We start from the raw sequence: 22,834 nt of genomic DNA, 5'->3' as shown, positions 1-22,834 counted from the left end.
TACAACAGAGAAACCTGAGAAAACATTGCAAAATAATTGCCTCCCTCTTCTTGGTGGACAGAAAAACATTCAGTCCATAGCCTGACAAACACACGCTAGACCCCATTCTGTCCGACAGGAAAACACAGTAGTCTGACGGGGTAGTAAATGGGTCCCTACAACACGGGGCTGAGGCATGTGTCCTCTGTCACATACACACTGAAGGAGCAATTACTCCAGGATTGAACAGACAGGCAGGCAGACAGCTACAAGTAGCCAGCAATCATCCCTCCCTCCATTCTGGGGCTGGCAGAAAATAAAGATCAAAGCAGACCATTTTGTGTTTTTTTTTGTGTGAACGAGACAGAGGCCAGGATCCTGAAAAGGAGAAAGAGGCAGTGTATAGCCGCAGCATTGTATGTTTGCAGTGACCAGTCACGGACAGAGTGTCAGCTCGGCCACATTCTGATGTGGAGGTGTTGGGCGTTAAGAGACCCCCTTTCGGAGCGGTTAGGGCCCAGCCAGAACGCACCCTCCCTGGGACAATATGGGTAAATTAAAGGGAAAGGGTGCCGAGTACGGATAAATTATGAGCAGAAATAACCACAGAACGAGAGATGGTACACTCTGGACCTCACATTGAATTCACTAGACAACCACCTGCCTTATCCATGCAGAATGATCTCTGTGTAGTACCTTTTAGTAGAGGAGGTGCTCTATCTAGTTTAAAGGGCTTTCAGACAAGACAGGTGGAAAGAATGAAACTGACCTTCCCTATAATCAAAAGAAGACTGATTGTACTAAAGATATAAAACATCTGGATTCATCTAAACCAACCCAGAATGTCAATTTTGGTCACGCAATTGCAAGGAACGCATCAAAGCGTACCAACAAAGTCATAAAAAGCTAAATATGGGAGAAGAGTGACAATTAAAACATTTAAAATAAGAATAATGATGCGATCTGCCACCACAGACCTGATGATCAGGATTTGTTGGGCTCTAAACAGGATATGGGGTCATTTAAACACTGCAAGACTCACTCACACACACACACACACACACACACACACACACACACACACACACACACCACACTCAGTCCAACACTTCTAACAACACTTATGAGACTAAATCCATCTGTGGAAATAGACAGTGGAGCCAAGTGAAAACAAATCTCCACTTTCAGCTCCACACCTTTTTTTCTTTATGATATGTTGAGCTCTATTGCGATCCATCACTGGGCTGGTGTTGTTAGGGTTGGAGGTTTCTACTAGAAGTGGATCTGAATCAGTGTTGTTGGGGTTAGAGGTTTCTACTAGACGTGGATCTGAATCAGTGTTATTGGGGTTGGAGGTTTCTAGTAGAAGTGGATCTGAATCAGTGTTATTGGGGTTGGAGGTTTCCACTAGAAGTGGATCTGAATCAGTGTTATTGGGGTTGGAGGTTTCTTCTAGAAGTGGATCTGAATCAGTGTTATTGGGGTTGGAGGTTTCTACTAGAAGTGGATCTGAATCAGTGTTATTGGGGTTGGAGGTTTCTACTAGACGTGGATCTGAATCAGTGTTATTGGGGTTGGAGGTTTCTACTAGAAGTGGATCTGAATCAGTGTTATTGGGGTTGGAGGTTTCTACTAGAAGTGGATCTGAATCAGTGTTATTGGGGTTGGAGGTTTCCACTAGAAGTGGATCTGAATCAGTGTTATTGGGGTTGGAGGTTTCTACTAGAAGTGGATCTGAATCAGTGTTATTGGGGTTGGAGGTTTCTACTAGAAGTGGATCTGAATCAGTGTTATTGGGGTTGGAGGTTTCTACTAGAAGTGGATCTGAATCAGTGTTATTGGGGTTGGAGGTTTCCACTAGAAGTGGATCTGAATCAGTGTTATTGGGGTTGGAGGTTTCTACTAGAAGTGGATCTGAATCAGTGTTATTGGGGTTGGAGGTTTCTACTAGAAGTGGATCTGAATCAGTGTTATTGGGGTTGGAGGTTTCTACTAGAAGTGGATCTGAATCAGTGTTATTGGGGTTGGAGGTTTCCACTAGAAGTGGATCTGAATCAGTGTTATTGGGGTTGGAGGTTTCTACTAGAAGTGGATCTGAATCAGTGTTATTGGGGTTGGAGGTTTCCACTAGAAGTGGATCTGAATCAGTGTTATTGGGGTTGGAGGTTTCTACTAGAAGTGGATCTGAATCAGTGTTATTGGGGTTGGAGGTTTCTACTAGAAGTGGATCTGAATCAGTGTTATTGGGGTTGGAGGTTTCTACTAGAAGTGGATCTGAATCAGTGTTATTGGGGTTGGAGGTTTCTACTAGAAGTGGATCTGAGTCAGTGTTATTGGGGCTGGTGGTTACTTCCGCCAGAGTTACCTATTCAAAGTTGGTCCCTCCTTTGCTGCTATAACAGCCTCCCCTCTTCTGGGAAGGCTTTCCACTAGATGTTGGAACATTGCTGCGGGGACTTGCTTTCATTCAGCCACAAGAGCATTAGTGAGGTTGGGCACCGATGTTGGGCGATTAGGCCTGGCTCGCAGTCGGCGTTCCAATTCATCCCAAAGGTGTTCGATAGGGTTGAGGTCAGGGCTCTGTGCAGGCCAGTCAAGTTCTTCCACATCGATCTCGACAAACCATTTCTGGATGGACCTTGCTTTGTTCACGGGGGCATTGTCATGCTGAAACAGGAAAGGGCCTTCCCCAAACTGTTACCACAAAGTTGCAAGCACAGAATCGTCTAGAATGTCATTGTATGCTATAGCGATAAGATTTCCCTTCCCTGGAACTAAGGGGCCTAGCCTGAACCATGAAAACCAGCCCCAGACCATTATTCCTCCATTATTCGGGCAGGTAGTGTTCTCCTGGCATCCGCCAAACCCAGATTCATCCGTCGGACTGCCAGATGGTGAAGCGTGATTCATCACTCCAGAGAACGCGTTTCCACTGCTCCAGAGTCCAATGGCGGAGAGCTTTACACCACTCCAGCCGACATGTAGCCCGGCTGAAAAGGCTTCACGGCCTCCTCTTTCTAGCATCCTGATGGCTACACAGCCTCCTCTTCCTAGCATCCTGATGGCTACACAGCCTCCTCTTCCTAGCATCCTGATGGCTACACAGCCTCCTCTTCCTAGTATCCTGATGGCTACACGGCCTCCTCTTCCTAGCATCCTGATGGCTTCACGGCCTCCTCTTCCTAGTATCCTGATGGCTACACGGCCTCCTCTTCCTAGCATCCTGATGGCTACACAGCCTCCTCTTCCTAGTATCCTGATGGCTACACGGCCTCCTCTTCCTAGTATCCTGATGGCTACACAGCCTCCTCTTCCTAGTATCCTGATGGCTACACGGCCTCCTCTTCCTAGCATCCTGATGGCTTCACGGCCTCCTCTTCCTAGCATCCTGATGGCTTCACGGCCTCCTCTTCCTAGCATCCTGATGGCTTCACGGCCTCCTCTTCCTAGTATCCTGATGGCTACACGGCCTCCTCTTCCTAGCATCCTGATGGCTACACAGCCTCCTCTTCCTAGTATCCTGATGGCTACACGGCCTCCTCTTCCTAGTATCCTGATGGCTACACAGCCTCCTCTTCCTAGTATCCTGATGGCTACACGGCCTCCTCTTCCTAGTATCCTGATGGCTACACAGCCTCCTCTTCCTAGTATCCTGATGGCTACACGGCCTCCTCTTCCTAGCATCCTGATGGCTTCACGGCCTCCTCTTCCTAGTATCCTGATGGCTTCACGGCCTCCTCTTCCTAGCATCCTGATGGCTTCACGGCCTCCTCTTCCTAGCATCCTGATGGCTACACGGCCTCCTCTTCCTAGCATCCTGGCTAATGTCCAATTGCTGGGGGAAAAAACAGTTGTGAACTCAGAGCAAGGCATCAATCGCAGAGGGACATCAGGGAATGCTGTCTTTTGTTTTTACAGAGACATGGCTAACGGACGTGTTTCCATTTTCCGAATGGCGGCTTCTGGTAAGAGTAGAGGTGTGTACTTCCTCATCAACACTTCCTCATCAACACTTCCTGGTGTACAGAAGTTGAAAACATCTCGATCTCCTGTTCACCCGACCTGGAGTTTGATGCTAAAATGCAGACCCCACTATATGCTGAGGGAATTCACGTGTGTTATTATCACAGCTGTGTACATACCGCCACAAGCTAACACGAAGGTGGCACTCCTCGAACTGTGAGATTATTAGCCAGCAAGAATCCTCTCACCCGGAAGCAGTCTTCATAGTCACCAACACAGAGAATAGTGAGGCACTGGACAGAGGCGGCAGACTCAGCGCTGCAGGATAGTTTTTGAGAATACTGATTGGAATACTGTATGTTCAAAGATTCATCAATACAGGACTCATCCATCAACATTGAGGAATACACATCGTCAATGTGGAAATGTGTTGATGATAATAATAATAATAATAATAATAATAATAATAATAATGATGATGTACCCGCAATAACAATCTGGACATACCCTAACCAAAAACCCTGGACGAACAGAGATATCCGTACAATGCTGAGAGCCTGTACGGCAGCATTCAATGTCAGATGACTCGGTGGTGCGCGGCGCGTACAACGCAAGCAGGTACGAGCTCCTCAAACCCATTAGGGACGCAAAAAGACAACAGAGACTCAAACTTGAATTGATGTTCAACAACTCATCAGACTCGCGTCCCATGTGGCAAGGACTACAGACTACAAAGGCAAATCCAGCTGTGTGGTGCCCACCGAAGCCTCCCTCCCAGACGAGCTCAACACATTCTATGCTCGCTTCGAAGGCGGACGATACCGAGTCATCCAGGAAGACTCTCGCTGCTCCAGGTGACCAGCTGCTTTCACTCTCCAAAGCTGACGTGAGGAAAACTCTCAAGAGTGAATGCTCACAAAGCCGCCGGCCCAGATGGCATCCCTGGCCGCGTCCTCAGAGTGTTTGCTGACCAGCTGGCGGGTGTCTTCTCTGACATCTTCAACCTGCCCCTGTCCCAGGCTGTAATCCCAGTGTTTTCCATTAGCGCCGGCTGTCGGCTATACACCTGATTACAGATTCATTTTCAGCAGGGTTCTTTTTCCACTTAAAATTAACTAGGCTACTTTTCAACCTCACAAACTTTTACAGATGTACAATTGAGAGCATCCTGTCGGGCTGTATCACCGCCTGGTACGGCAACTGCACCGACCCGCAACATGCAGGGCTCTCCAGAGGGTGGTGCGGTCTGCCCAACGCATCACCAGGGGGCAAACGACCCGCCCTCCAGGACACCTACAGCACCCGATGTCACAGAGAGGCCAAAAGGATAATAAAGGACATCAACCACCCGAGCCACGGCCTGTTCACCCCACTATCATCCAGACAACAACCACCCGGGCCACGGCCTGTTCACCCCGCTATCATCCAGAAAACAACCACCCGAGCCACGGCCTGTTCACCCCGCTATCATCCAGACAACAACCACCCGGGCCACGGCCTGTTCACCCCGCTATCATCCAGACAACAACCACCCGAGCCACGGCCTGTTCACCCCGCTATCATCCAGACAACAACCACCCGAGCCACGGCCTGTTCACCCCGCTATCATCAAGACAACAACCACCCAGGCCACGGCCTGTTCACCCCGCTATCATCCAGACAACAACCACCCGGGCCACAGCCTGTTCACCCCGCTATCATCCAGACAACAACCACCCGAGCCACTGTCTGTTCACCCCGCTATCATCCAGACAACAACCACCCGGGCCACGGCCTGTTCACCCCGCTATCATCCAGACAACAACCACCCGGGCCACGGCCTGTTCACCCCGCTATCATCAAGGACATCAACCACCCGGGCCACGGCCTGTTCACCCCGCTATCATCCAGACAACAACCACCCGGGCCACGGCCTGTTCACCCCAATATCATCCAGACAACAACCACCCGGGCCACGGCCTGTTCACCCCGCTATCATCCAGACAACAACCACCCGGGCCACGGCCTGTTCACCCCGCTATCATCCAGACAACAACCACCCGGGCCACGGCCTGTTCACCCCGCTATCATCCAGACAACAACCACCCGGGCCACGACCTGTTCACCCCGCTATCATCCAGAAGGCGAGGTGGATACAAGGGTCTGCCTGAACAAAACAGACACATTTCCCGTCATCAGAGGGGATGAAATGTGATGGATCCGAGTTCAAATGGGGAGACAAAAAGAGATGTAAAGCTGCAGTATAACGATGGTTTAACGGAAGGACTCCAACAGAAGGACTCCAACAGAAGGACTCCAACTGAAGGACTCCAACAGAAGGACTCCAACAGAAGGACTCCAACAGAGGTGAATATAATAGTCATGTGAAGCCAGAAAACCCTCAGAGCAGTGTTAACAGGGTCTGCCTGTGTTACTCTAGGACTACAGACCACACCATTGGGATGTGGCGGGCAGGGTGTGTACCCCCAGGGCTGACCTGACTTCTCTCCCCATCCCCCCAAGGAGGAGACTAGGGTGACAGTGACGAGGCCTGTGATGACAGAGTAGTGCCTGCAGCTAGGGCCTGGAACCCCCGGGGCTATGACGAAGGTGAGTGGACTCTGACCTCCTGACCCCTCTCTCCATCTTCCATTTCACCTCTTCCCACCAGCCTCTCCCAGGGGGGGCTGAGGCTCTTTGACTGCCTCTTTATACTGTATATCAGGGGTACTCGAGTACTATTTGGGAAGGTCCGGTCACGCACGTTTCCTAGGTGGCAAAGGTCCGACTGGATAATGTAATTTACTGGCGTAGTAACAAACCCCCAACCCATGGGGACCCCAAACTGTTCACACCCCTCTTGTTGGCGGAGAGAAAATGTTGCAGTTTTAAAGCTAATTTCCCGCAATTTTGCACATTTTGCACGGGGCAGAGATTATTTTTGCAGTTTTAAAGCTCAGTTCCTGCAATTGTATGCATTCTTCCATGTCTTATGTGGTTTATATGATACCAGGGGTCGAAGCCCGACTGAGTAAAAAAAATGTTATATATAACCCTAAGGACACCCCTGGGATATATATATATATATATATATATATATATATACTATTTTTTTAATTGGGACATGTATTGACCCCGTTCTGGGTCTGGATCCGATCCACCAGTTGAGTAACGGGTCTGTATATCACCAACCCTAAGGACTCAGAATGACCCTCTGGGAATGTGTTCATCCATAATATGTCATGTCGGTTATCCAACTCTGTGGTCAGTTAAATAGACCATTTTCACTTTCCATATCATACCCAATGTGTCACAGAAGCATTTTTTTTTTTTTTACCTTTATTTAACCAGGTAAGCCAGTTGAGAACAAGTTCTCATTTACAACTGCGACCTGGCCAAGATAAAGCAAAGCAGTGCGATTAAAAATAAAAATAAACAACACAGAGTTACATTTCCGGACAGGACTGTGGATCCCATAGAATAGAAGTTACAGGCTTATTCCCGATTTTGATATTGAGCCCTAAACCCAAACACAATAGCCTAAAGAGTTCCTGCAACGTATCCTGCACTGCAGGTTCAGACAGAATATAATAATAATAATAATAAATAGCACTCACCTCTGCAAGCGCTGTATGCTGATCCTGGCTCAAAGTTACATTCCCTTGGCGCAGCGGGCTGCTCCGTAACACCGTGATATGTAAGGTAAGAAGTAGAAGTCCTAAAATCAACAACAGTTCTGCCGCAAATCGAACCATATTTTTGACCTGACCGGTCTTGGGTCCCTGCGGTGTGACAGGGGGTCCTCCGCCAACACCTCCCGCTGCAGACACTCCCAGCTCCGGATCCGCTGCGGGCGAGGAGCCACAACACCACTTAGGAGCCACTTCGGGGTTCAGAATTACAATTTTAAGGGGAAATGGGGGATAGGACATAGAACAGAGTAATCCAGAAAATAAAATCGGTCAAAAGTTTGTATTTGGGATCAGTTAGGTAATGTTAGGTTGATTTTGTTTCTTTTGAATTACATCAGACCAGCCTCGGTGGAGAGCGGTCTTCAAATGTGCCAAAAAGTGAGTGCGGCTTCGATGTATAATAAGGATCACCTTAAGCCAAAGTTAAAGGTCCATTCAGCAAGGTTTCCTTTGGTATCCCTGTGGAATCCCCTTCAACTATGCCTCTTCTATGTTGGCGTGGGATCTCCAAAGTTTTAATTCTCCAAATGCTGTCAGGGCGACTGTGTAAAACTGCCCATGCATGGGTAACGTGATTAAATAACAGCGGGACAATTTTTTTTGCGCACAATTTAGCATGTTATAAGCATGTAGGCTATCGCTTGTTGCACTCCAGGTGGAGTCCTCTCCACGATCAAGAATCTTGGAGCCCAGTTCCAGCCCCGTGTTTCCCCCACCGCATTCTCCACTGTTTACCCGAAGACCTTGGCTCAGCTTTAGAATCAAACCTTCTCGTTCCCTTCTCTCTCTCTCATCTGTTATGCAGCACTCCTTGGTTTGGACACATTATCCCTAATGCATGACATAGGCTATCCTCTATCCAAAAACGTCATTTTGAATTTGCGCAGGGAATGAACGAGATGGTGTGGCTACCTTTCGCACACCATCCAACCGCCAAGAAGTGGATCCCCCCCTTCCCTCCCCCCAAAAATAATATTTTCTAGTTTGAAGAGTCCTCCTTTTCAACCACAACCATAATCCATCCTGTAGTCGCGAATATAGACTTGGTGGTGGTAGTTTTGGGCTGAGTTCCGCGCAGCATAAAACCAGTAGCTATCCAATCCAAGCTCGAAGTGCGTCCCGTTCCTCACGGAGTCCAAATAGTGTTAACCAAACCGCAGCCAGTCCACACTCCTATTCTGGCTGTTTTCTCTCGCAGTGCGCTCCCAGTGTTTATTTATCCGCCCCTCTGCTGGTTCGCTATCAAGTCCCCCTCCCCCTTTCTCTCCCTTTCGCTAGGAGAGATACCGTTTATGTCAAATTGACGTCGAAAGTTGATTTCTGGGGGTATTTTAGCTAACCCTAACTATTTTCCAAACCTGAACTTAATTATCCTAACCTGTTACGTTAATTCTCTCAACCTGCTGCATAAGTTCTAACCGCTACGAAAAGTAACTTCTGACATTAACTGCCACCCTTCTAGTCAAAGGTGGCAAGTCAAATCACCATGCGCGAATCACAAGCAAGTCACCAGGCAACCCGCTCTGTAGCCTCGGTATCTGCACATGTTGCCCGATGTAATTGTATGAACTGAACATATCGACTTCAAACGTGAAAGATGTTACAAATTATACATGATACATTTAAGCTATTAGGCTACATTAGCAAAAATAAATTATGTGGCCAACCTTCAAATATGAAACAAAAACATGCCCAAAGAGTGACCAGGCCTGCTAGGCCATAGTGGGTGACTGAGAGACACTGTTATTTGCATCTGTGTCTATTTCCTGCTGATCTACACACCATCAGGAAAGATGGGTCTGCTTTACACCCCAGCAAGACAAATGGTGTGCGAGAGACTGATCACCTTTTAAGCACTTTGTTTTTTTAAATTGCCCTCTTCAAAGAACCTGATCACTGATCACCAAGTAGGATCTACTTTCAGTTCCCGATAGTGCACTTCCCTAAAACAAATGGTCACTTTAAAGGGCGACTGCACTTCCTGATTGGGCCTTATTTTTCATCAATGCTCATTAAGACTGAAGGCAAACAAGAGTTGTCTTAGGGGTGTGGTTTGATGTGGGTGTTTCTTGGGTGTGTCTTTGCCATTCAATCACAACAAACAAGGCCAGTAGTGATTACAGCGATGTAAGCTTAGCTAGCTTTGCTATAGAGAGAACAGCGTTTTGAAGTTGAGGACTTCTCCCCGACTGACTGACTCGCCATCTCAAGATGGTCAGCTAATTCAGTTCTATGTGTAGGCTAAAGCTTACCGTATGCTTCCCAGCATATATTATGGCAACATTTTGTGATGTTCTTGTTCATTTAGGTCTTTGGCGGGGGGGGAGGGTTCGGCTGTTTGGCACTGTGGTGGATATTTTAATCAATAATGAGGAGAGACGAGGTCAATCACCAATCAGAATATTAACTTTATTAAAAACGTATCGATAAGGGAGCTGGTCACAATACGCACACCAAAGTGGATAGGGTGAGAGCCCAATGAACAGGAAATGCTGACGTCTTATATATTGGACCTAAAAATGCTTAGTCATGGCTGGTTCCACCCCTCCCCGGCAGATCAGGAGCTACCTTGTTTTCTTCTTGTGGCTATGTGTATCGGGGTCATAGCGCACAAACAAGTGATAACGTTAGCTCCGTTATAGCCCACATCTCCACACAGCTGAGCCCTTGGAAGATAGAGAATCTGCAGCCTTGGACACATTGTACTGACAGGTGTCTGGACATCAAAGGTCTACCAGAGGATCCCCCTTCAGAATAGCAGCCAGCCACATGCCATTCCAATAAGTACAGCCTGCACAGAGCTGAGGTTCAAAAGAACATCTAAACACAGGCAGACAGGGAGGGAGACAGACAGACAGGCACAGGGCAAGCAGAGAGGGAGGGAGACAGGCAGGCAGGGAGGGAGGGAGACAGGCAGGCAGGCACAGGGCAAGCAGGGAGGGAGGGAGACAGGAAAGCAGGGAGGGAGACAGGCAGGCAAGCAGGGAGGGAGGGAGACAGGCAGGCAGGCACAGGGCAAGCAGAGAGGGAGGGAGACAGACATGCAGGGAGGGAGGGAGACAGGCAGGCAGGCACAGGGCAAGCAGGGCGGGAGACAGACAGGCAGGCAGGCAGGCAGGGAGGGAGGGAGACAGACAGACAGGCAGGCACAGGGCAAGCAGGGAGGGAGGGAGACAGAAAGACAGCTAGGCAAAGAGGGAGGGAGGGAGGGAGGGAGGGAGGGAGGGAGGGAGGGAGGGAGGGAGGCAGGCAGGCAGGCAGGCAGGCAGGCAGGCAGGCAGGAAGGGAGACAGACAGACAGGCAGGCACAGGGCATGCAGAGAGGGAGGGAGACAGGCAAGCAGGGAGGGAGGGAGACAGGCAAGCAGGGAGGGAGACAAGCAGGCAGGCACAGGGCAATTAGGGAGGGAGGGAGACAGGCAGGCAGACAGACAGACACAGGGCAAGCGGAGAGGGAGGGAGACAGACAGGCAGGCAGACAGACACAGGGCAAGCGGAGAGGGAGGGAGACAGGCAGACAGACACAGGGCAAGCGGAGAGGGAGGGAGACAGGCAGGCAGGCAGACAGACACAGGGCAAGCGGAGAGGGAGGGAGACAGACAGACAGAGCTGCTGGTGGGGCCTGACCCATTAGAGTCTAGCTAGACAGATGTTTCTGAGAGGTAATGTCCCAAATGGCACCCTTTGTAGTGCACTATGTAGTGCACTTATTTTGACCAGGGCCTGAAGGTGCACGCTATGTAGGGAATAGGGTGCCATTTGGGACTCAACCAGGCAGAGCATTGCAGACCATACCGGCCTCTCTCCCTTTCTGTTAATATTGAGTGCCTTTTAAGAGAGTGCTAGTGGTTTGAGGCTGGGAATGTGGAGAGGCTGGGGAGGCTGGACATCTGTTTTCCAGACCTGTTGGAGGGGGCCAGGCTAGCTAACTGACTTGGAGGGGGCCCGGCTAGCTAACTGACTTGGAGGGGGCCCGGCTAGCTAACTGACTTGGAGGGGGCCCGGCTAGCTAACTGACTTGGAGGGGGCCCGGCTAGCTAACTGACTTGGAGGGGGGCCCGGCTAGCTAACTGACTTGGAGGTGGCCCGGCTAGCTAACTGACTTGAAGGTGGCCCGGCTAGCTAACTGACTTGGAGGGGGCCCGGCTAGCTAACTGACTTGGAGGGGGCCCGTCTAGCTAACTGACTTGGAGGGGGCCCGGCTAGCTAACTTACTTGGAGGGGGGCCGGCTAGCTAACTGACTTGAAGGGGGGCCGGCTAGCTAACTGACTTGGAGGGTGGCTGGCTAGCTAACTGACTTGGAAGGGGGCCCGGCTAGCTAACTGACTTGGAGGGGGGCCCGGCTAGCTAACTGACTTGGAGGGGGCCCGGCTAGCTAACTGACTTGGAGGGGGGCCCGGCTAGCTAACTGACTTGGAGGGGGGCCCGGCTAGCTAACTGACTTGGAAGGGGGCCCGGCTAGCTAACTGACTTGGAGGGGGCCCGGCTAGCTAACTGACTTGGAGGGGGGCCCGGCTAGCTAACTGACTTGGAGGTGGCCCGGCTAGCTAACTGACTTGAAGGTGGCCCGGCTAGCTAACTGACTTGGAGGGGGCCCGGCTAGCTAACTGACTTGGAGGGGGCCCGTCTAGCTAACTGACTTGGAGGGGGCCCGGCTAGCTAACTGACTTGGAGGTGGCCCGGCTAGCTAACTGACTTGGAGGTGGCCCGGCTAGCTAACTGAGTTGGAGTGGGCCCGGCTAGCTAACTGACTTGGAGGGGGCCTAGCTAGCTAACTGAGTTGGAGTGGGCCAGGCTAGCTAACTGATGGGAACCAGGCTAAGCTAACTGATGGGAGCAAGGCTAAGCTAACTGATGAGAGCACAGCTAACTGATGGGAACCAGGCTAAGCTAAGTTATGGGAACAAGGCTAAGCTAACAGATGGGAGCCAGGCTAAGCTAACTGATGTTAAAGCCAGCAGGACCTGTCTGAAGCAAAATAGCATTAGATCAGGGCTTGTTCAGTAAGAAGTGTTTGACTAAAGGAGGTTGAAAAGACACCACATCAACCACCAAACAGACTGTACCAGTCTGTGCCTAAAAATGACTGACATATCCGCCTGCTCCCCCTTCTGGAGGAAGAGGAGGAGGAGGAAGTGGAGGAGGAGGATGAGTGTGAGGAGGTGGAGGTGGAGGAAGAAGAGGAGGAGGAGGTCTAGAACAGAGCAGGGCAGGGCAGGCCTTCAGGCTCCAAACATCAGAGATTCTATAGCAATAAGAATGATATCTTCAGAGTTCAATGCTATTGTCATGGTAACTTACAATACACTACTTGGAGAATCCCTGTGGTTCATTCATCCTGTCTGTGGTTCATTGATCCTGTCTGTGGTTCATTCATCCTGTCTGTGGTTCATTCATCCTGTCTGTGGTTCATTCATCCTGTCCGTGGTTCATTCATCCTGTGTGTGGTTCATTCATCCTGTCCGTGGTTCATTCATCCTGTCTGTGGTTCATTCATCCTGTCTGTGGTTCATTCATCCTGTCTGTGGTTCATTCATCCTGTCCGTGGTTCATTCATCCTGTCCGTGGTTCATTCATCCTGTCTGTGGTTCATTCATCCTGTCTGTGGTTCATTCATCCTGTCTGTGGTTCATTCATCCTGTCTGTGGTTCATTCATCCTGTCTGTGGTTCATTCATCCTGTCCGTGGTTAATTCATCCTGTCCGTGGTTCATTCATCCTGTCCGTGGTTCATTCATCCTGTCCGTGGTTCATTCATCCTGTCCGTGGTTCATTCATCCTGTCCGTGGTTCATTCATCCTGTGTGTGGTTCATTCATCCTGTCCGTGGTTCATTCATCCTGTCCGTGGTTCATTCATCCTGTCCGTGGTTCATTCATCCTGTCCGTGGTTCATTCATCCTGTCTGTGGTTCATTCATCCTGTCCGTGGTTCATTCATCCTGTCTGTGGTTCATTCATCCTGTCCGTGGTTCATTCATCCTGTCCGTGGTTCATTCATCCTGTCCGTGGTTCATTCATCCTGTCTGTGGTTCATTCATCCTGTCCGTGGTTCATTCATCCTGTCCGTGGTTCATTCATCCTGTGTGTGGTTCATTCATCCTGTCCGTGGTTCATTCATCCTGTCTGTGGTTCATTCATCCTGTCTGTGGTTCATTCATCCTGTCTGTGGTTCATTCATCCTGTCCGTGGTTCATTCATCCTGTCCGTGGTTCATTCATCCTGTCCGTGGTTCATTCATCCTGCGTGTGGTTCATTCATCCTGTCTGTGGTTCATTCATCCTGTGTGTGGTTCATTCATCCTGTGTGTGGTTCATTCATCCTGTCTGTGGTTCATTGATCCTGTGTGTGGTTCATTGATCCTGTCCGTGGTTCATTCATCCTGTCCGTGGTTCATTCATCCTGTCCGTGGTTCATTCATCCTGTGTGTGGTTCTTTGTGGCTACTGATCAGCGAAACAACTTTCCAGTAAATCTGATATTTCAAGATGAGGACTTTCTGTATATTTTCGGACGGGAGGTTTTTTCTTAGTCTTGGCTATTGCATGTACAGCATCTAGACATACCGAGAAAGTCGCTGAGGATACGGACAGAACAATTCACTGTCTTCCATGTTTACATTAAAACAAGCACGTCTACGGTTAGATACGTCTGTGTTGCCAAACTGCTCTAAACATGGGTGGGTTTGTTTTAAAACCACTTTTATGATAATCATATAGTAACATAATTATGAAGAACTACTATCTATTATAATTAATTGTCTGAAGTAAAAAGAATAACAGAACACACACACACACACACACACACACACACACACACACACACACACACACACACACACACACACACACACACACACACACACACACACACACACACACACACACACACACAATCACACACAGTCAGCAACATGGATCATCATCTAATCTGAGGTAGAACAGGCCCCAGGGTTCCATTATAATCAATGGTAATTACAGTAATCAGTTACTTTTAATGGACTTGGTGTTAGCTTCAATAGGACTTTGTATGGTTTTAGTTTGTGTGTGTGTTTGTGTGTTTGTGTGCTAAGTGTGTGGGCAAGGCCACAGGGTGTAGTGATGCGAATAGCGTAGTAATCAGAGGGGAAGCTGCATGCCTACTTCCCCTCTGCTTACAGCTTGCCGCCGCTGGCTAGCCTTTGCGGTATGCCGGGAAGCAGCTCTGTGCGTAAGCCTTCTCTTGTCTCTCCTTCACCAAGACTCCTATCAGGCTTCCTCGTGGCAACAACAAACGGTAAATAGGTGTCTCTGCTGCCCCAGGCTAAGGATCTCGGAGCTGCTTTGGTTCCCAGAGGTGTGGTGTGCAGGCCCACGTTATGTGGACACACCCTGGCATCGACCTTGTGGGTAAGTCTGAGAAGATAAAAACGCTAGGTGAGCACAACATGACAGAAAAGCAATGTGCTGCCGGGGCCACGACAGGCAAAACTGAAGCTCCGGCAGCCTCCTGCCTGTGTAACTCTGGGTTTCCCCCTTGCCACTGGATTCGACTGTCTCACTAGGCTTGGGAGGTATACCGGAGTGGTTTTTCGAATACAGTCAATACCGTTGAAAGTACTTCTTTAAAGTTTGTCTATACATTTTTTAAGTAAATAACTGCAGTCAACTTGTGCAAAATGTTAGAAGATCAAGCAGACTGCATTAATTTCACCTGTCATTATTTTACATGATGAAGCTTACCGTAGTCCCCCAGAACAGTTGAGCCAATCACGTGTTTGTTTGTAGATAACACAACAGGAGAAAGTGGGAGCAGGTGAGTCCAGCTGTGTATTGACAGGGGTCGCGTTTTATATTGAAAGTCAATGCTTTTTCTTTTTTTTTGCTTCATTGCAACTAAAGTTTTCCTTCACAGAAAATACATTAGTGCAACACATTCGGCAGAAAATAGCTTCATTGTCATCAGATGACAACAGAAGTGCAACGCTATTTGGCTGGCAGCCACACAAGTAGCCTAAATGAGCTTACAAGCAAGGTCTTTTTGCTAAAACTATGCATGAAAAGTAGCTACACATCAATCAGCTGATAGAATGCCTCTTTGTGAATTCTCGTCCTAGTGGAGGAGTGCAACTGAAGCCCAAAATTAGTCTGATGCCGAACAGAAATTACATGAAGATGCATTTTAGATATGCATTTACAAAAACGCAGCAAGATATTTGTTATTCGTTGTATCTTTTTTTTCCTGAGTCAAAAACGTTAACGCGACACCGAAGTCTATCTTTCTAGTTATCTAAGTAAGGGGCTGAATTGACGGCTTTCTGCCGTATTTGAGATGTCAAAGCCCTTTGGATGAGTTATCTGTACAGCTTTCTGCCGTGTTTGAAAAGTCAAAGCCCTTTGGATGAGTTATCTGTGCAGCTTTCTGCCGTGTTTGAGAAGTCAAAGCCCTTTGGATCAGTTATCTGTACAGCTTTCTGCCGTGTTTGAGAAGTCAAAGCCCTTTGGATCAGTTGTCTGTACAGGTGCCATCTATCTTTTGATTTCCTTGCATTTTTTTATCCTCTTCGCTCTCATCAGTGTGCCTGTCTTTGCAATAAAAACATTTTTGTTTGTGCTTGTTAGCATATTTAGCTAGCAGCATCCATGGAAATTCACTATTACCTGTGCTAATTTTGTTAGCATTCTGGTAATAGACCACCAATGGACTTGTTTGCATCTTCTGGCGCCCAGTGAGTTCGGTACCCCCTGGGCACAGACGTCAATTCAACGTCTATTCCACATTGGTTCAACGTAATGTCATTGAAATGACTTGGAAACAACGTTGATTCAACCAGTTTGTGCCCAATGGGTTAGGTCTTTATTACAGGTGATAGGTTCAGGACACATCATTGCATTTTGTATCAAAGTAGGCTGATCGATACATTGCACTCTTTTTGTCTATAAAGCCCTCTTGCATAAACTTCTGCCATACCTTACCTCATTGTTAACCTTCAGACGTATACGTTACCAGACCCAGACTCAGGGCTGGATAACTGTCACACCCTGGCTCTGGGGACTCTAGTATGTTGAGCCAGGGTGTGAGTTTTCATTTGTTTTTCGTTCTAGTTTTGTAGTTCTATGTTGGCCAGTGTGGTTCTCAATCAGAGGCAACGTGTATCAGCTGTTGCTTGTTGTCTCTGATTGGGAACCATACTTAAGCAGCCAGTTTTCCCACAGTGTTTGTGGGATCTTGTTCCTGTGTAGGTTTGTGTTTTGCACCTTTGGACGTCACGTATCGATTTTGTTATTTTGTTCGTGTAATCATAAATAAAAGCATGTTCGCAAATAACGCTGCGCATTGGTCCTCTGTTCCCGACGATCGTGACAGAAGATCCCACCAACACTGGACCAAGCAGCGTGTCCAGGAGCCAGCGCCAGAAATATTGCTAAAGGACATCAACCTCGACTGGGCCTGGCCCACGGGGAGGAGAGACCCCCAGAACATTTTTAGGGGGGGGCTCACGCCGTGGACGACGGGGCATCAGGAGGCCGCGATAGAGCGGTCCAGCGGGTTTGCAGAGGAGGCCGCCAGGTTAAGGGGGCCACTGGTCACAGAGGAGAGGGAAAGTGTAGAGGCACGGCGAGAGGTACTGGGGTGTGTTACCAGTCCGGTCCGGCCCGTTCCTGATCCCTGCGTAGGGCCAGTGGTGTGTGTCCCTAGTACGGTCCGGCCTGTTCCTGTTCCTCGCATCGAGCCTGTGGTGCGCGTCGTCAGCCCGGCCCGGCCTGTTCCTGCTCCACGCACCAAGCCTATGGTGCGCATCGTCAGCCCGGCCCGGCCTGTTCCTGCTCCACGCACCAAGCCTATGGTGCGCATCGTCAGCCCGGTTCGGCCTGTTCCTGCTCCCCACACCAAGCCAGTGGTGTGCGTCGTCAGTCCGGCACAGCCCGTGCCTGTTCCACCGGTTCCACGCCGGAGCTAGAGCAATCCGCTCCACCGGTGTTCAGTCCAGCTCCGGCCAGCAGGGTCAGACCGGACCAGGGGTACTTTGGGGGGTTGGAGAGGGAGTGGGAATCATGCCCGGAGCCGGATCCACCGCCAAGGCGGAGTGCCCACCCGGTCCCTCCCCTGTGGTGTTTGGTTGGCGCGGCCGGAGTCCGCGCCTTTGGGGGGGGGGTACTGTCACGCCCTGGCTCTGGGGACTCTAGTATGTTGAGCCAGGGTGTGAGTTTTCATTTGTTTTTCGTTCTAGTTTTGTAGTTCTATGTTGGCCGGTGTGGTTCTCAATCAGAGGCAACGTGTATCAGCTGTTGCTTGTTGTCTCTGATTGGGAACCATACTTAAGCAGCCAGATTTCCCACAGTGTTTGTGGGATCTTGTTCCTGTGTAGGTTTGTGTTTTGCACCGTTGGACGTCACGTATCGATTTAGTTATTTTGTTCGTGTAATCATAAATAAAAGCATGTTCGCAAATAACGCTGCGCATTGGTCCTCTGTTCCCGACGATCGTGACACTAACCCTGGAGAGAGATCCCTTCAATCTCCACCCAGTTAAGTAAATCTGCTTTTTGTTTTGCACCTCTCGTGTGTAATGATCTCCAAATGTCCCTGAAGTTGGTGGAGTTGGTAACCTGTAGGGCGATTCAGGAGGATGTTAGAGGGCCTTTTTACTGAAGAATGTGTTTGTTTCATATGATTGTGTTTTTCGTTTCGTGTTTTGGTTTGCTTTTCATGTAGTGTGCAGCTGGTGTGTATCTAGATAGATATGTAATATGTATAGTGTCATTGCTGTTTATTGATGAGTTTATGCAAAGAGACTGTAGGGCGGCAGGTAGCCTAGCGGTTAAGAGTGTGGGGCCAGTAACTGAAAGGTTGCTGGTTCGAATCCCCGAGCCGACTGTGTGAAAAATCTGCCTGTGTGCCATTGAGCGAAGCCATTTAACCCCTAATTGCTCCTGTAAGTCGCTCTGGATAAGAGCATCTGCTCCCTGCTTAAACAAAGGTGAAAATACAAAATCAGACGCCTCCTGGGGATAACCTGGCATAACAGAGTGCCCCATACAGACGTACTCTGGAAAATCAACTGCATTAGTATGGAGGCTGCCATCCCCCATCACCGCTGGCTCGGTCACGTCATCAGGATGCTGAAGGGCGCCTGTACGGCCAGCTGTGGCTGTATGGCCAGTGTTCTGCAGGGACCAACTAAGCTCTGCCAGCAAAGAGTGCAGAAGCTTGAGCAGGACTTGAAACTTGAGAGTGCAGAATCTCGAGGAGGAAAGGAATGAGCTACGGGAAAGAAAGCGTCTTCAGAGACATGAAGCCAGGAATCCCCCTACAGTACACCCACAATCCCCCTACAGTACACCCACAATCCCCCTACAGTACACCCACAATCCCCCTACAGTACACCCACAATCCCCCTACAGTACACCCACAATCCCCCTACAGTACACCCACAATCCCCCTACAGTACACCCACAATCGGACACTTCATATGCCCTGTCTGTAACAGACGATGTGGGTCAAGGAATGGACTTTACAGTCACACAATGTCCTGTTACTGTTACTACTAATGTTACTACTACTGTTACTGTTACTACTAATGTTACGACTACTGTTACTGTTACTGTTACTGTTACTACTACTGTTACTACTACTGTTACTACTAATGTTACTACTACTGTTACTGTTACTGTTACTACTACTGTTACTACTACTGTTACTACTAATGTTACTACTACTGTTACTGTTACTGTTACTAATACTGTTACTACTACTGTTACTGTTACTGTTACTGTTACTGTTACTACTACTGTTACTGTTACTACTACTGTTACTACTACTGTTACTACTACTGTTACTGTTACTGTTACTACTACTGTTACTACTACTGTTACTGTTACTACTGTTACTACTACTGTTACTGTTACTGTTGCTACTACTGTTACTACTACTGTTACTGTTACTACTACTGTTACTGTTACTACTGTTACTACTACTGTTACTGTTACTACTGGTACTACTACTGTTACTGTTACTACTACTGTTACTGTTACTGTTACTACTACTGTTACTGTTACTACTGTTACTACTACTGTTACTGTTACTGTTACTACTACTGTTACTACTACTGTTACTGTTACTACTGTTACTACTACTGTTACTGTTACTGTTACTGTTACTGTTACTACTACTGTTACTACTTCTGTTACTGTTACTGTTACTGTTACTACTACTGTTACTGCTACTGTTACTGTTACTGTTACTACTACTGTTACTACTACTGTTACTGTTACTGTTACTACTACTGTTACTACTACTGTTACTGTTACTACTGTTACTGTTACTGTTACTACTACTGTTACTGTTACTACTACTGTTACTGTTACTGTTACTACTACTGTTACTACTACTGTTACTGTTACTGTTACTACTACTGTTACTACTACTGTTACTACTACTGTTACTACTACTGTTACTGTTACTGTTACTACTACTGTTACTACTACTGTTACTACTACTGTTACTGTTACTACTGTTACTACTACTGTTACTGTTACTGTTACTACTGTTACTACTACTGTTACTGTTACTACTACTGTTACTACTACTGTTACTGTTACTGTTACTGTTACTACTACTGTTACTACTACTGTTTTTGTTACTGTTACTGTTACTACTACTGTTACTACTACTGTTACTGTTACTGTTACTGTTACTACTACTGTTACTACTACTGTTACTACTACTGTTACTGTTACTGTTACTGTTACTGTTACTACTACTGTTACTGTTACTGTTACTGTTACTACTACTGTTACTGTTACTGTTACTGTTACTACTACTGTTACTACTACTGTTACTGTTACTGTTACTACTACTGTTACTGTTACTGTTACTGTTACTGTTACTACTACTGTTACTGTTACTGTTACTGTTACTACTACTGTTACTGTTACTGTTACTGTTACTACTACTGTTACTACTACTGTTACTGTTACTGTTACTGTTACTACTACTGTTACTACTACTGTTACTGTTACTGTTACTGTTACTACTACTGTTACTGTTACTACTACTGTTACTACTACTGTTACTGTTACTGTTACTGTTACTACTACTGTTACTGTTACTACTACTGTTACTACTACTGTTACTGTTACTACTGTTACTGTTACTGTTACTACTACTGTTACTGTTACTGTTACTGTTACTGTTACTACTACTGTTACTGTTACTGTTACTACTGTTACTACTACTGTTACTACTACTGTTACTGTTACTACTACTGTTACTGTTACTGTTACTGTTACTACTACTGTTACTGTTACTGTTACTACTACTGTTACTACTACTGTTACTGTTACTACTACTGTTACTGTTACTACTACTGTTACTGTTACTGTTACTACTACTGTTACTGTTACTGTTACTACTACTGTTACTACTACTGTTACTACTACTGTTACTACTACTGTTACTGTTACTACTACTGTTACTACTACTGTTACTGTTACTACTACTGTTACTACTACTGTTACTGTTACTACTATTACTGTTACTGTTACTACTACTGTTACTACTACTGTTACTACTACTGTTACTGTTACTACTACTGTTACTACTACTGTTACTGTTACTACTACTGTTACTACTACTGTTACTACTACTGTTACTGTTACTACTACTGTTACTACTACTGTTACTGTTACTACTGTTACTGTTACTGTTACTACTACTGTTACTACTACTGTTACTGTTACTACTACTGTTACTACTACTGTTACTGTTACTACTACTGTTACTACTACTGTTACTACTACTGTTACTGTTACTACTACTGTTACTACTACTGTTACTACTACTGTTACTGTTACTACTACTGTTACTGTTACTGTTACTGTTACTGTTACTGTTACTACTACTGTTACCGTTACTGTTACTACTACTGTTACTGTTACTGTTACTACTACTGTTACTGTTACTGTTACTACTACTGTTACTACTACTGTTATTACTACTGTTACTACTACTGTTACTGTTACTGTTACTACTACTGTTACTGTTACTATTACTGTTACTACTACTGTTACTGTTACTGTTACTGTTACTGTTACTGTTACTGTTACTACTACTGTTACCGTTACTGTTACTACTACTGTTACTGTTACTGTTACTACTACTGTTACTACTACTGTTATTACTACTGTTACTACTACTGTTACTGTTACTGTTACTACTACTGTTACTGTTACTGTTACTGTTACTACTACTGTTACTACTATTGCTATTTAGTAATTCTTCCTAGCAGTTAGAGAGGTTAGCCAGCAACTGAAGAGCTGAGTGGTCTCCCTCTCTTCCCCTATCTCTCTCTCCATCTTTCTCTCTCTCCATCTCTCATCTCCATCAATCCATCTCTCTCTCTCTCTCTCTCTCTCTCTCTCTCTCTCTCTCTCTCTCTCTCTCTCTCTCTCTCTCTCTCTCTCTCTCTCTCTCTCCTGTCTTATATCAGTGCCAGAATAGGTCAACTATCAACATAGATCTGAGATCTCTTCAGAAAACAAACCCATGGAGACAATGTTGAAGGTTCATTGTGAATGCTAAATTTGGCAGAGAAAACTGCACCACCGTTTTATTGGCTGAAGCTAGACAGCATTTTGTTCCAAGATAAAGAAAGAAACATGTTATGCCAATTCTGATCAGTAGGGAATTAGGATAAAGCTCAGGAACTGGATTTACAGTCAGGGTTTACTAACAATGCAATATTGACATCTAGTGTTGAGATCTCACTATTGCAGGAACAATAATTACAACCATTTCTACACACTAAGAGCGTTCCTCAAGGTTTTTTTGGGGTTCCTATGTAAAACCATGATGACTCAAAGAAGCCTTTGAGCCCTTCAATGGTTCTTTGCAGTTCAGAAAAGTTTTGTCCTCTTTTTTGTGATAATTCAAATGTAAGGGCAGCAGCTCACTAGAATATTTTTGGGGTCGTAGCTTGCTCACAGCTCTTTTTGTGCAACCCTGAGTGATAATGTCATTCCAGTTATCTAATCTATTGTGTTATGCCATTGCATGTTATATATGCCTATGGCCGTGACAGTGTCTTGTGAAAGACTCACGTAAGGCCTCGTGCCGTTTGAGGATGGTTTACTGTAGTGCTAAATAATATTTAACAGTCTATATTTAATACTGACTGTCTCCATGAAATATTATAGTTAAACGTGCAGTTGAGTATTATGAGTTTAGCTGACTAAGATCAAGGGAC

At 46.9% G+C, this 22,834-nt stretch overlaps 2 protein-coding genes across 2 annotated transcripts in view; both read right to left on the bottom strand.

Moving 5' to 3' along the window:
• Window positions 1-8,793, bottom strand: part of LOC311118677 (isthmin-1-like) — a 35,609-nt gene extending 26,816 nt beyond the window's left edge. Inside the window, exon 1 of the mRNA XM_084193466.1 lies at window positions 7,539-8,793. Coding sequence (XP_084049592.1) covers window positions 7,539-7,853 — 315 coding nt within the window. The 5' untranslated portion in view covers window positions 7,854-8,793. The remainder of the gene's footprint in view (window positions 1-7,538) is intronic.
• LOC311118679 (BTB/POZ domain-containing protein 3) overlaps window positions 1-22,834 on the bottom strand; it is a gene marked incomplete at its 3' end in the record, with an annotated part of 445,507 nt that overhangs the window by 338,658 nt on the left and 84,015 nt on the right. The window lies entirely within an intron of this gene.

The sequence above is a fragment of the Coregonus lavaretus genome, assembly GCF_964263955.1.
Source record: "Coregonus lavaretus genome assembly, contig: HAP1_SCAFFOLD_282, whole genome shotgun sequence".
In the NCBI taxonomy this organism is placed as follows: domain Eukaryota; kingdom Metazoa; phylum Chordata; class Actinopteri; order Salmoniformes; family Salmonidae; genus Coregonus; species Coregonus lavaretus.
Note: the sequence above shows the minus strand (reverse complement) of the source record. Positions and strands in the feature narration are given on the sequence as shown.